The sequence below is a fragment of the Coregonus clupeaformis genome, chromosome 22 (genome assembly GCF_020615455.1).
Source record: "Coregonus clupeaformis isolate EN_2021a chromosome 22, ASM2061545v1, whole genome shotgun sequence".
NCBI lineage: Eukaryota > Metazoa > Chordata > Actinopteri > Salmoniformes > Salmonidae > Coregonus > Coregonus clupeaformis.
The window spans coordinates 139313-155027 of NC_059213.1; the positions used below are offsets into that span (position 1 = coordinate 139313).

Genomic DNA, 15715 nt, shown 5'->3' on the forward strand with positions numbered 1-15715 from the left:
ATACAATGACATTCTAGACGATTCTGTGCTTCCAACTTTGTGGCAACAGTTTGGGGAAGGCCCTTTCCTGTTTCAGCATGACAATGCCCCTGTGCACAAAGCGAGGTTTGTCGATATCGGTGTGGAAGAACTTGACTGGCCTGCACAGAGCTCTGACCTCAACCCCATCAAACACCTTTGGGATGAATTGGAACGCCGACTACGAGCCAGGCCTAATCGCTCAACATCAATGCCCGACCTCACTAATGCTCTTTTGGCTGAATGGAAGCAAGTCTGTTATAGCAGCAAAGGGGGGACCAACTCCATATTAATGCCCATGATTTTAGAATGAGATGTTCGACGGGCAGGTGTCCAGGTACTTTTGTCCATGTAGTGTATCTAGAATGCATTCCAAATACATTGTTCCATCCTGAGTACTAGTGTGGATATAGGAAAGATAACTACTCATAGCAGCTGGTTCATTTCATGTCAGTCCAACCCAAGATATGAGTCCATATAGGCCTACATTCAACAAACAAATCAACAGTAAATTACATTTACATTACATTTTAGTCATTTAGCAGACACTCTTATCCAGAGCGACTTACAGTTAGTGAATACATATTTTTTTTATACTGGCCCCCCGTGGGAATCAAACCCACAACCCTGGCGTTGCAAACGCCATGCTCTATCAACTGAGCTACATCCCTGCCGGCCATTCCCTCCCCTACCCTGGACAACGCTGGGCCAATTGTGCGTCGCCCATGAGTCTCCCGGTCGCGGCCGGCTGCGACAGAGCCTGGATTCGAACCAGGATCTCTAGTGGCACAGTTAGCACTGCGATGCAGTGCCTTAGACCACTGCGCCACTCAGGAGTAAATGAATGTCATTGAAGCCGTAGAGTATAGAGGCCTATGAGTACTCATTCAACTGTCTGCACAATGTCACAATATGTAATGTCTGCTGTATGTACACCTCTCTCCCTCTGTCTGTCGCCCACCTCACCCGAAACAGCTGGTTGTGATGCAACCAGGGTGTATCGCCATCGAGTCATCCCCTGTGAGCACAACACAGCTGTCACAGAACATCATCATCATTACCCAGACACCAGGGTTTTATTACAATGGCTGGCGGATCCACAGGCCACCTGGTTCAGTTTCACTGGGGATGACTTAGCAGGTTCGCGCCCACTCACATATTATTGTAATTTGGAGCCACCAAATACAGTTAGTTACATAAGAATGGCTCTCTGGAAAGGAGTACCAGCTGGGAAATTTGAGGGCACTCATGGGAGGAGAGGGATACTTCTAATGGAAGAATGAGAGAGAATGACATTTTAGAACTACTTAGCTTACATGGGAACACTGCTAAAGCTCATACATGTGTAAGCGATTACACTGAACAAAACTATAAACCCAACATGTAAAGTGTTGGTCCCATGTTTCATGAGCTGAAATAAAAGATCCCATAAATGTTCCAAATGCACAAAAAGCTCATTTTATTGAATAAACAGCATGATCATTACACAGGTGCACCTTGTGCTGCGGACAATGTTACCCATTGAGCATGTTTGGGATGCTCTGGATCGACGTGTACGACAGCGCGTTCCAGTTCCCTCCAATATCCAGCAACTTTGCACAGCCATTGAAGAGGAGTGGGGCAACATTCCACAGGCCACAATCAACAGCCTGATCAACTCTATGCCAAGGAGATGTGTCACGCTGCATTAGGCAAATGTTGGTCACACCAGATACTGACTGGTTTTCTGATCCACGCCCCTACCTTTTTAAAAACGCTATCTGTGACCAACAGATGCATATCTGCATTCCCAGTTATGTGAATCCATAGATTAGGGCCGAATTTATTTATTTTAATTGACTGATTTCCTTATATGAACTGTAACTCAGTAAAATCTTTGAATTTGTTGCATCTATATTTTTGGCTAGTATACATTTACAGACATGTAGTAGCCAACTACTGTAGCCTATTTCCTTTGATGCGAAGGTGTGTTAGGCCTGTGTTCTGCAGACAAGGTGTAGACTTAAGTTCCAAGGGCCTTGCTGACCCATTGTGTTATAATGGTGAGATCTTGTTTTTTGACCACTGCAGTTAGCCTATGTTGTCCTGGATACAGTGAAACTTTCACTCATTCCTGGCTGCAGAACAGAGGTTAGCGCCTCCATCACACATTCCCCTGTATGGTTCTTTAGCAGATACTGTTCCACCATCAGCCATCAATGTTTGTCTGTCCCCCCATCAGATAATATCTAGGCACAAAATGTGGTTGGGGGCGTACAGAGAACTACTGGCGTAAAACATTGACATCAGTGGAGGCTGGTGGGAAGAGCTATAGGAGGATGGGCTCATTGTAATTGCTGGAATGGAATAAATGGAACGGAGTCAAACGTGGTTTCCATATGTGTGATGTGTTTGATACCGTTTCATTTCATTCCAGCCATTACAATGAGCCCGTCCTCCTATAGCTCCTCCCACCAGCCTACACTGATTGAAACCACCAAGACCTCGAGTATGTGATGAAAATAATGGTTTACTGCCATCTGCTGGGGCATTGTGTACCAACTCGCCGTAGTTTACGTTACATTTTTTACATTTTAGTCATTTAGCAGACGCTCTTATCCAGAGCGACTTACATTTAGTGAGTGCATACAATTTTCATACAGAAAGAAACATTGCAAAGGCTTCTTTGGTAAAGCCCTGTTAATTTTAACAACATTCATGGGTCATCGTGGCAGGTGACTGAAGTGATTAGAATAAAATATAAATACAAAAAGTATGTATTTTTGAACTAGCGTGATACAATTTAACATTTGATAATAACAGCCTTAATTGGTCAAACCATGATGTAATATAACATTCATACTTTAATATAACATTTCATTGCGCGCAAGGAAAATTAATGTACAGTAGAAATATAGGAACTCACATAGGAACGAAAAGGCGGATCACAATTTAGTCGAGAAGAATATTCAGTCGGACTAAAGATCTGTTCTGTAACTTCCTGTCACAGCTGAGCCAGCCGTGGATTGTAACATTCCTGGTAAGTTTATCGTTACATTTTGGGTTATCATGTGTTAAAAAATATATAAACAGCACATATCGGTTAAGGCTTTTATCTGTTAATTATAAAATTACTTTATATTACATTCGTTGCTGCATTTGGTATTTCCATGAAGTCAAGCTAGCTAGCTCGTGTGTGAACTGTGTTGCTCAGCACACGTACAGTAAGTAGATAGATTGCTAAATGCCTACTTGTTTTATTTCTTTCTTACGTAGATACCTAACTAATTAACGTTAGCTAATACAGTTTTACAACATGTATATTTTCGTAAGGACCCAGAAGAATGATGTGTGTCCAGTCTGTCAAGATGTAATGCCATTGATTGAGCTGGCTTGGTTAGTTAACTAGCTATGGCATGTTAGCTAGCTATGGAATGCTAGCTAGCTTGCTAATCCACCACATGCCTTCCCAGGTGAAGCCAGCTACAGAAACTGAAAGATGCCGAAAAAGAAGACCGGTGCCCGCAAGAAGGCAGAGAACCGCAAGGAACGGGAGAAACAGACTCGCGCCAACAAGGGCTTTGTTGACGTTGCGAAGTCCCCTTGCAATTCAGCAATGGTATGGAATGATGGAATAATATACATGTTCTCATCAAAGGAAAATATCAACTGGATAGTTAACGATTACTGAAAATCATGATTATTTCCCTAGGACTTACTGTAGTCCTCATCTTGTGTTGCAGGAATGTGACAAATGCCAGAGGTAAGACATCTTCAATATTTTTACATTCATCTTAATGGATAACTTAACTACCTAACATTGGTCTGTGTAAACACAATTCAACTATGTGAACAAGATACATTATTTCTTTATTAGCAACTATAATCTACAGGTGATGGAGGCTTTGACACTTTGTTCCCCTGTTTCAATGACACCCAAGACGGCAGAAGAACAGAGCTTTCTGCTACTTCTGTGCCAACGTTCAGAAGCTGCCCCAGTGCGGTCAATGTGGTGAGTCTAAGATAAATTGTGATGCATGGCATGTTTCTGATTTTAAAACCCCTTGAGCTCTTTGAGCCCAACTTCATTCAATACAACTTGATTTATCCCCTCAGGTGGCAAAGAAAGATATTGCACAATATTACACATAAGATATTTGTATAGGAGTGCAAGGACCATGTATAATGTTATGTTGTGGTGTGAGACTGTCTTCCTGTATTCCAACTAAAGGCAAAACCAAATGCATGAAGTCCTCAGACTGTGTCATCAAGCATCCAGGGATCCACGCTACAGGAATGGGCATGGTGGTAAGAGATGAGAGCAGTTTGAAAAACGTTATTATTCCCATTGAGATGTAGATAATACTGAGTAGTAATCATTAGTGCACACCATAGAAAAACATAGCAAAACGAAAACAAGTGTTTCTTATCGGTCAAATTCAGGTAGTCCCCAATAGTTTGCCTCTTTTGGTTTCTAGTGAATATGACCCTGGGGTGTATTCATTATGCTGATTCTGTTGTAAAACGTTTTGTAACTGTTTACTCCAAATGAAAAGTGTTTTGTTCTATTGGACAAATTGAAGGTAGGTCCCTCCCCGTTTCGTTTGCTTTCGTTTGGTTCTTAAATGGTTTCCATTGCAAGACGTAATGAATACACCCCTGGTGTAGGCCTGCATCTATTTAACATTGTCATATGTGCCCAGATTGTCCAGTCATTCATTTATCATTGGATATTCATATGTGTAATGTGAAATGTTGTCTCTGTCCACAAGGGGGCGGTGTGTGACTTCTGTGAGGCCTGGGTGTGCCACGGGAGAAAGTGCCTCAGTACCCATGCTTGCACATGTCCTCTCATGGATGCCGACTGTATTGAGTGTGAACGCTGTGTGTGGGACCATGGTAAATTATGCCATTTATAAACCTGCCTGGTCTGCAAAACATAAACAAGGCCTATAAAATTGTTAATACATGCACCTAAATGCTGGTTGCCATCCACCTTGTCTATTTTGTAATCATTCCCCTTTTTTCCTATCTGACACAGGGGGAAGGGTATACCGTTGCTCCTTCTGCCACAACTTCCTGTGTGAGGATGACCAGTTTGAGCACCAAGCCAGTTGCCAGGTCCTGGAGGCGGAGACTTACAAATGTGAGCTATTAGGGTGTCTTTCTCACCCGTCAATCATCCACATTGTGTTGGATTATGAGAAATCAAGAGCTTTCAGTCCTTAGGGCATACTTTGGCAGGTATGAGGCACACCGTGCAATGATTAGACAAAAGTAGGCATTCTGCCAATTGAAAGTTTAGAGAAAGGTTAACCCCTAGCAATACTGATGAAATAATCATTTTCAATGTGTTAATACATGCTGTATTTTCCCCCATGTTCATTTCAGGTGCTTCCTGCAACAGACTGGGGCAACACTCCTGCCTGCGCTGCAAGGTAATGGAAAATGGAGTTCCAAGTATTCATACCCCTTGGATTTCTTCCTTAAAAATGTTCTGATTTAATTGTAATTTTTTTGTCAACAATCTAGTCAATACTCTGTAATGTCAGTGGAAGAAAAATTCTAACCTTATTTAAAGATTAATACAAATTAGGAAAGTACATTTTAGTTTGCATAAGTATTCAGCCCCTTTGTTCAGGCAAGCCTAAATGAGTTCAGGAGTAACATTTGGCTTAACAAATCACATAATAAGTTACATGGACTCACTCTGTGTGAAATAATAGGGGTTGACATGATTTTTGGACGACTAACCATTCCTCTGTCCACCATCTATAAGGTCCCTCAGTCAAATTTCAAGCACATATTCAACTACAAAGACCATGGAGCTTTTTGAAAGCCTCATAAAGAAGGGCAGTGATTGATAGATGGGTAACAATAACAAATCAGACTTTGTATATCTCTTTAAGAATGGTCAAGTTAATAATTATGCTGTGGGTGATGTATTAAATCACTCAGACACATCAAATATACAGTCATCCCTCTGAACTGAGCTGCAGGACAGGGTGTTACCATGAGGCCATTCGTGATTTAAAATAGTTACAGAGTTCAATGGCTGTGATGGAAGAACTGAGGATGAATCAACAACATTGTAGTGACTCCACAATAATGACCTAAATTAAAGAGTGAAAAGAAGAATACAAATATACAGAATAAAAAATATTTACAAAACATGAATCTTGCATGCAACAAGGCACTAAATTAATACTGAAAAAACTAAAACAAGGCAAAGGAATATTTTTTGGGGGCCTAAATGCAAAGCCTTATGTTTGGCGCAAATCCAACACATCACTGAGTAACTGCCTCCTTATTTTCAAGCATGCTGGTGGCTGCATCGTGGTATGGGTATGCTTGACATCGGCAAATACCAGGGAGTTTTTCAGGATGAAAAGAAACGGGATGGCTCTAAGCTCTCAATCCTGGTCCTGGGGACCCAAACGGGAGCACATTTTCGTTTTTGCCTTAGCACTAAACAGCAGATTCAAATGATCAACTCATCATCAAGCTTTGATCATTTGAGTCAGGTGTGGAGTACTAAGGCATAAACTAAAATGTACACCTCTTTGGGTCCCCAGGACCAGGATTGAGAACCACTGATCTAAGCACATACAAAATCCTAGAGGAAAACCTGGTTCAGTCTGCTTTACAAAAGACACTGGGAGACGAATTCACCTTTCAGCAGGACAATAGCCTACAAGACAAGGCCAAATCTACACTGGAGTTGCTTACCAAGAAGACAGTGAATGTTCCTGAGTGGCCAAGTTACAGTTTTGACTTAAATCTGCTTGAAAATCTATGATGACTTGAAAACTGCTGTCTAGACATGATCCTCAACATCTTGACAGAGCTTGAATAATTATGAAAATAATAATGTGCTAACATTGCACAATCCAGGTGTGTAAAGCTCTTAGAGACTTACCCAAGAATACTCACAGCTGTAATTGCTGCCAAAGGTGATTCTAACATGTATTGACTTGGGGAGCTGAATACTTATGCAACAACTATATCTTAGTTATTTAATTTCTATTCATCTTACATTTTACACATTTCTTCCACTTTGACAGAGTATTTTGTGTTGGCTGTTGACAAAAAATTACAATTAATCCATTTTAGTCCCACTTTGTAACACAGTAAAATGTGAAGAAATCCAAGGGGTATGAACACTTTAAGGCACTAAATCAACACAATGTGTTATGTTGTAAACCGAAAGTCAACGCTAGCTGGCTATCGTGAGTGACTCTATGCTAAAAGCTAACTGGCTATTGGACATAAGCAGATTTGTGAGTAGGTAACATTCCATTCTACAAATAAATCGCCATGGAAAATGCACTGAAACCTCCTTGAAAAATAGACTTTGATGATTGTAATTCAGCACTGACCTGGAAAAGATGGAAAGAGGAATTCAATTTGTACATTGGAATTCAATTTGTACAATGGGAGGAAAAACCTGATGACTACAAAGTGAAGCTACTGTATTATCTCATTTGGGAAAAAGACAGAGAGATTTGTGAGACTGTCCATTTGGGCAGTACAAAAGACAATCTCTTTGTTGAAGTAATTGCAGCACTCAATGCATTTTGTGATCCCAAGAAAAATGAAACGATTGAGAGATATCATTTTTCCATGCGCAGTCAAGGCCAAGATGAGAGTTTAGATAAATATCTCACTGAATTGAGGACTCCAGTGGCCACCTGCAACTTTGGAGTAATCACAGACTCTCTTATCAGGGACAGGATTGTGTGTGGCACCTGTGACCCACACTTAAGAGAGCGCTTACTCCGAGAGACTGATCTCAGTTTAGAGAAATGCATACAGATTGGAAGAGCTGCAGAACTGTCCAGACAGAGAGCTAAAGTCCTAAATGTGTATGGCCCTGTAGCAATGCATGCAGTCACACAGAAAGAGAGTCCGAGAGGGAGAGGAGACCCTACAGAGGGACAGAGCATTATACAATGCAGATACTGTGGACGACACATGAGAGAAAAAAATAAACATGTAAATCCTGTGGAAAGAACAATCACTTCTCTACGGTTTGCAAAAGTGCAGGGACCAGCAAGAGAAACAGAGTCCTGGCGATGGAAAATGTGTCAGCTGACTCAGAGAGCGGTGAGGATGTTCTCTGCATCACACTAGGGCCAATGTCCGAGAGCATCAACGTGGTACAGGAGAAAACCACAGGCCCCAATGCAGCTCTCTTTGCAACCATGCTGGTCAACAAAAAGTCTGTCAGATTTCAGCTAGATTGTGGTGCTAGTTGTAATGTTATCCCTGCAAACCTCACAAAAGACAGTCACCTAGAGCCCTGCAGTCAGGTATTGGTGTGTGGCAGTAATGGTTTAATCAAGCCGACTAGGTGAAAAATGCAAGCAAGGCACAACCCAGTTCGCTTACTTGTATGACTAAATGTAAATGTAAATGTATAACAAGAGTACTCTGATGCCACTGGGGAAGTGCACACAAAGTAATCAATCCACGCAATATGAAAACCTACAAAGTTGAATTCATCGTACTCAACAAGAACGTGCAGAGGCCCATTCTAGGCAGTAAGGCTATCCAGCAAATGGAGTTGATTACTGTGCAGCATTACAACATCCTGAAAAGAAAGCAACATGATCCTGGACTAAAGAGCAAATAAAACAGGAGTACGCTGATGGGAGACATGCTTACCAGGCAAACTGAAGCTGGAAGTGGATGAGCGAGTGGAGCCTGTCCAGCTGCCAAAGGGAAGAGTGCCAGTAGCACTATATAAACCACTCAAAGAGGAGCTCAGTGGTCTAGAGAAATGGATGATAAAAGCAGTTGAAAAAACCACTGATTAGCAGCCTGATCGTAGTGCAGAAACCGTCTGGAAAACTAAGTGTGTATTGATCCAAAACCTCTCAAGAAGGCGTTCAAGAGGAGCCATTACCCACTTCACACTATTGAAGACGTGCTGCCAGACCTGAACAGACCACGCATGTTCTCTGTTTGTGATGTAAAAAACAGATTTTGGCATGTGGAACTGGAGGAGGAATCCAGCTCTCACCACGTTCTCTACTCCCATGGGACGCTACAGGTGGCTGTGCATGCCAATGTGAATCAGTCCAGCCCTGGAGATCTTTCAGAGGAAGTTGAACAAGGCAATGGAAGGTCTTAAGGAGTCCTCTTCCAGGAGTCAAAATCATTGCAGATGACATCCTGATTGTGGGAGAAGGAGACAACTACGAAGCAGCGACTCTGGACCATGAAAGGAACCTGAGAATGCTCCTGGACAGATGCAGGAAGCTCAATATCAAGCTGAATCCGGAGAAGCTGACTACAACACATGATCATGAGACTCCAAAACTACAAGGTCAGTCTCCAATACGTTCCTGGGTGCTGGCCGACACCCTGAGCAGGACGTACCTCGCAGAACAAGAAAATAGAGGCCCTGTGGAGGTCGAGGTGGAATCAATCAACACGATACACTACCTGCCTGTGTCAAGCGAGAGACTAAAGGCCATCCAGAGCCACTAAGCTGGGCCGGGAGCTCCAGACACTGAAAAATGTGATCCTGCAGGGGTGACCTGAAGTGAAAGAACATGTACCCTTGGAGGTAGCCATGTATTTTCACAACAGAGATGAGCTGAGTGTGCAAAATTGAGTTATATTCAGAGGTGAGCGAGTCGTTGTGCCTGCTGCCCTCAGGTCAGAGAATGCAGAGAATCCAATCCTCACACATAGGAATCGAGGGATGTCTGAGAAGAACTCCCGAGTGTGTCTACTGGCCGGGCATGAATGCACAACTCAGAACATACATAGAACAATGTAGCACCTGCACTGCATGGGGTGTGAAGCAGCGGAAAGGGACGCTGAGGCCACACAAAGCACCAAAGCGTCCCTGGGAAAAGAGCAGAGAAATAGAGCCAATAAACAGAGCACCAGCTGACGCCCAGCAGGGTGCGGAACACAACCTAGAGGTGGAAGCTGCACCTCAACAAGAAGATCCAAACATCTCAGGTCAAGCATCTCCAGATGTAATCAACACTCCCCAAACAAGGTCTGGTAGGGCCATCCGAAGACCTACACACCTGAAAGTCTGTGTGAATGTAAATTGTGTGAATAGGCATTAAACAAACATTCAGTTCACATTCAAGTTTATTGCAGATGTGGACTACAAGACTAAGTTAGGTGGAATCCGCCTTTGTTGTATAAAAAAAACAAAAACATGTAGCAATATTGATGTTACTCATTGATGTTGCATGGGAAACGGAAACCAATTGTTACTTAGTCTTCATGTACTTGATGTGCTGGTTAACAACATGCATAGTAAAGTTTGCTTAACTATGTACAGTGCATTCGGGAAAGTATTCAGACCCCTTGACTTTTTCCACATTTTGTTACGCTACAGCCTTATTCTAAAATTGATTAAAAAGTTTTTTCCCCCCTCAATCTAGACACTACCCCATAATGACAAAGCAAAAACAGGTAGACATTTTTGCATATGTATTAAAATAAAAAAACGGAAATATCACATTTACATAAGTATTCAGACCCTTTACTCAGTAAAGCGATTATAGACTCGAGTCTTCTTGGGTATGACGCTACAAGCTTGGCACACCTGTATTTGGGGAGTTTCTCCCATTCTTCTCTGCAGATCCTCTCAAGCTCTGTCAGGTTGGATGGGGAGCGTCACTGCACACCTATTTTCAGGTCTTTCCAGAGATGTTCGATCTGGTTCAAGTCCGGACTCTGGCTGGGCCACTCAAGGACATTCAGAGATTTGTCCCGAAGCCACTCCTGCGTTGTCTTGGCTGTGTGCTTAGGGTCGTTGTCCTGTTGGAAGGTGAACTGTCGCCCCAGTCTGAGGTCCTGAGCGCTCTGGAGCAGGTTTTCATCAAGGATCTCTCTGTACTTTGATCCGTTCATCTTTCCCTCGATCCTGACTAGTCTCCCAGTCCCTGCCGCTGAAAAACATCCCCACACATGATGCTGCCACCACCATGCTTCACCGTAGGGATGGTGCCAGGTTTCCTCCAGACGTGACGCTTGGCATTCAGGCCAAAGAGTTCAATCTTGGTTTCATCAGACCAGAGAATCTTGTTTCTCATGGTCTGAGAGTCCTTTAGGTGCCCTTTGGCAAACTCCAAGCGGGCTGTCATGTGCCTTTTACTGAGGAGTGGCTTCCGTCTGGCCACTCTACCATAAAGGCCTGATTGGTGGAGTGCTGCAAAGATGGTTGTCTTTCTGGAAGGTTTTCCCATCTCCACAGATGAACTCTGGAGCTTTGTCAGAGTGACCATAAGGTTCTTGGTCACCTCCCTGACCAAGGCCCGTCTCCCCCAATTGCTCAGTTTGGCTGGGTGGCCAGCTCTAGGAAGAGTCTTGGTGGTTCCAAGCTTCTTCCATTTAAGAATGATGGAGGCCACTGTGTTCTTGGGTACCTTCAATGATGCAGAAATATTTTGGTACCCTTCCCCACATCTGTGCCTCGAAAATCTCAGAGCTTGGACTTCGATCATGCTTGTTGTCACATGCACCAACTGTGGGACCTATATAGACGTGTATAAAATTAATCAATTGAATTTATCACAGGTGGACTCCAATCACGTTGTAGAAACATCAAGGATGATCAATGGAAACAGGATGCACCTGAGCTCAATTTCAAATCTCATAGCAAAGGGTCTGAATACCTATGTAAATAAGGTATCTGTTTTCACTTTGGCATTATGGAGTATTGTGTGTAGATTGATGAGGATATATATATTATTTTTTTATCCATTTAAGAATAAGGCTGTAACGTAACAAAAAGGGCAAGGGGTCTGAATACTTTCCGAATGCACTGCATCTTTGTTTGACAACAACACAAAGCATATTGAAACACCAGTGTACTTTTTAGTTGTGTTTATGTTACCGCTGTTCAAAATGCCTCTCTATACACATTGACTGAGAGATTTACATTTGAGTCATTTAGCAGACGCTCTTATCCAGAGCGATTTAAGCCGTGCGTACACTACACGATTTCTGTCCCTGATTTAGCTGCCCCAGACACGTTTTTGAGATCTGAGACAAAATCCCCACGTCGTTGCCTACTCGCAGCCGTCACCGAAGCTCATTTAATGTGAGCACGTCAGAGACGCAATCTGAGGGCTACCAATCCCGTGTTTGATTTTATTGGCACAAAATCTGCAATGCTCTTGTAGTGTGATATGTGCAACGACCAGTTTTGAGAACGGCGATCAGCGATAGCCAATGAGAGCTCGCCAGAGAAGAAGGCCAAGATCATGACCTTGATTCACATCACCCAGAATGTGTACTCTCTCGTGCAGGAGCCAGGACTACTACTAGTAGTATGCGTTTGTACTTGCCTTTAACCAAAGCCTAAAGGTAAACTTGTTACAGCTCTGAAGTTCACATGCAACGTTATTCAATCCTAAATGTATTGGCAAGATATTTCAACTCTGTATGGCAAATGTGAATGTCTGCCTGAACGTTTATGAGGCTGCTTTGAGCCACAGCTCGTTGTAGCTAGCTACGTTAACAATCTAAATCACATTGTTTTGGCGAGACAGCGTGGTATCAAGAATCCTCACGACCAGGTAAAGAATCATGAAGTGTCTGTGCCAGATTGTTTAGTGTGCGCCCCACTACTTTGGCAAGACAAAAAAACGACAGGAAAGACGGTTGTTTTAATGCTAGCAGCTCAGCGTTGTTAGGGTTTTGAAAGTCGTGTAGTGTACGCCCAACATTGCAGTTAGTGCATTCATCTTAAGGTAACTAGGTGAGAGAACCACATATCACAGTCGTAGTAAGTAAAACTTTTCCTCAATAAAGCAGCTTTCAGCAAAGTCACTGCTAGTAAGAAAAGAGAAGTGAGTGTTAGTGCAAGAAAGACAAGGGTGTTAATTCAGAGGGAAATGTGTAGATTCAGTAGATTTTACAGTAAATAAGTACCCATTTAACAGGCTTCTGACTGGGTGGAATACAGCTACGACCAGAGGTTACTTTTTCGAACAGGTTAGGAGAACTTACGCAGCAGGTTAGGAGAATCAGGTTAAGGTTAGAAAAAGGGTTAGGGTTAGCTAAAATATAATAATCTCCTAACCTGGTCATGGCTGTATTCCCTCTAGTTACATTTACCAGTGGTACAGGGAATACATTTCCTGGATTTGACGCATGACTGTAACCTATAGTAACCAGGCCCATTTGTGGTGAACTGTGTCTCTCCCTCCGCAGGCCTGTTTCTGTGACGACCATGTGAAGAGTAAGGTGTTCAAACAGGACAAGGGTAAAAATCCTCCCTGCCCCAAGTGTGGCCATGAGACCCAGGAGACTAAGGACCTCAGCATGTCCAGTGAGTCCACCATCTAGCATCTAATCAGTGCTTAAGTCAATCGTGGATTTAAACTTTTTCAGTCATAAAGAGGAAAACTAAGTGCAGTGCAGTTGTATGTATACTGTAATCACCTTTTATTTTTTTTTTATTGAATATAATTTGTGTATAGTTACAAATCACTTGTTTTCGTAATATTTTCTTGTAGCAGATGTCAGATCTTAAACCTCTATCCCGCCACATTCAACACCTTTTATTGTTGTGTATGTGCACTCACCGGATCGGTATTAATACTCAAGATTCTCAGCTCATATCTGTATTCCTGTATTCGCCCTGCAGCCCGTACGACGAAGTTTGGCCGACAGAGTGGTGCTGACGAGGATAGCTACGGCTATGGAGGTTATGGGGCGTCTGGCTACGACTCCTACTGGAAGAACGTGTCGTCCTCCGGAGGAGGGGAGGGAGACCAGGAGGACGTTGATGGAGATGATGATGAGGAAGAGGAGGATGATGAGGAAGAGGAGGATGATGAGGAGGAGGAGGAAGAGGTAGCTGACTCTCTGGCCGGTCTTAAAATTGAAGGGACCCCCGTGACTGAAGCAGTCCCCTAGAAGGAGGTTGGTTCCCATCATGTCTCTCCACCTCTCCGCTTCCCAAAGGAGAGGGGACTAGATATATACAAGGAGTTGTGTGCAATGCATTGCAGTACACTGTAATAAGATGTTTAAAGTGATAGTTCATCACCATATGTGAACTGCTTGATTGTTTCTGTACTTGGACATTAGCGCATTGAAAAAAGACGGTCGGTAATCCAGAACTTCTGTATGGCTCTTGCCTAACAATGGTGAAATATCCTTTTAAAGTTTTAGGCTGAAATAATGTAACTTATCAGACAGGTCAACAGTGGCGTGTATTCATGGATGCCGAGGGAAGCCAGGCTTCCCCAAATATTTGACCAATAAAAAATGAACAATTATACAATTATTTATCTTTCGTCTCTCTGTGTTTTCATAATTTTCTGTCAATTCCTAAGGGGCAGAATCTCACCATAGAAATCATCTGAGCGAGGGAAACAGCACCCCTCTTTCTCAGTATGTGTAGCCCATGTATCTGATGCTGTCTGGACCAAAAGAGTATGACATGTTGCCGCCGTAGCATTTGATTGATTGATGCAAGCAAGCGTTTGGCCTCCCTTGATAAAAAAACAAATTAAATAAATTGCCAATCAGCGTTGAGCTGAGCTCAACTGTGGGTTGTCCAGGTGCAGCAAAACGCCCCCCAAGGGAGGCCAGTTTGGATTTGGCTTCATACCAATCAAATCACTTTCTAAGAAAAACGTCATTTTCAGAAAAACATGTCTGTTTCTGGTCTGCTTGTGTTGATGTCCTGCAGTAATTAGCTTGCTAAATTGTCCCTTTCCTAAGCCATGGATGGAGATGGGGATTTGGATTTGTGGTTTTGACTTAATTCTCTATACAGGCCAATGATTATGACAGCGATTCTGATCTAACCATAAATTAATGTTGTGCCAATGACCTGAGATGATTGAAGTTCAATATGTAGCCTAGATGTAGGCTCACGTTAACTAGCTAGCTAAATTAGCTGCTTCATTGTTGCCCATGCGAGGAAGTTAGGCTAGCAAGCATTTTCGCTAGGTAGCCTATGACAACAACAACTAAAAGTGTACTGTATGACAGAGCCATAGACCGTTTTGCCAACATGGAAAAGATGAGGATGGCATTGACGTTCAACTAGTCTACAAGTGGGTGAGTCAAAATGTGTTGTTTTACTTGCGCACGCACACACACACACAGAAATCAGTATGGACAGCCACATGATATTTAGCAACATTGATTGGACTAAATATTTTTTGTTATCTGTTAAGTTTGTTTTCAGTGTATTAAATGATGATGTTTAAATGTTTAAGTTGAAATGGTGCTGGAATAGCTGTGGCAGTGCTCCTGTTGTCTTTGTGCTGACTTGCGGTAACTTCCTGGTTCTAAATCAGTAGTTGTTTAATAAACTGTCAAACATTACCTTGCTTGACCATGCTGCAGGTGATAGAACTGTTTGTTACGTGCAATATTTGCTTTGTGGACTTCACCGAACAGATGTTGCTCTCCGGTTTTGTGATGAAACAAACGTATGTGTAGTTGAATTTATTCCGCCACTGTGTGACTGTTGCCTTTTTGTTGTCACAGCCTTATTGTATATCACGGTGGCGTATGAACGAATGGGTTATAGAGCAAACAATGCAATTATCACAACAGGTTTTAATATGGCTTTTTTGACTGGCTTGGCTTGGCTTCCTCAGTGATTTTACCCATGCACTGCTACTGCAGGTCAAGCTGTTGCATCCAGAACTGTGGGAATGTTCTAGAGGTCTGTGGTCATATCAATAATAATCAGGATAATCTATCTACGACA

General features: G+C 42.6%; 1 protein-coding gene across 1 annotated transcript; it reads left to right on the forward strand.

Moving 5' to 3' along the window:
- The first annotated feature begins 2936 nt into the window (after positions 1 to 2936).
- On the forward strand, positions 2937 to 14264 carry znf330 (zinc finger protein 330). Its single transcript, XM_041843244.2, has 10 exons — positions 2937 to 3037; positions 3471 to 3616; positions 3741 to 3760; positions 3939 to 4009; positions 4229 to 4305; positions 4770 to 4896; positions 5039 to 5143; positions 5389 to 5435; positions 13192 to 13309; positions 13628 to 14264. Exons 2-10 carry the CDS (start codon positions 3497 to 3499, stop codon positions 13897 to 13899), a joined length of 957 nt encoding a protein of 318 aa, XP_041699178.2. The 5' UTR covers positions 2937 to 3037; positions 3471 to 3496; the 3' UTR covers positions 13900 to 14264.
- Positions 14265 to 15715: the final 1451 nt, after the last annotated feature.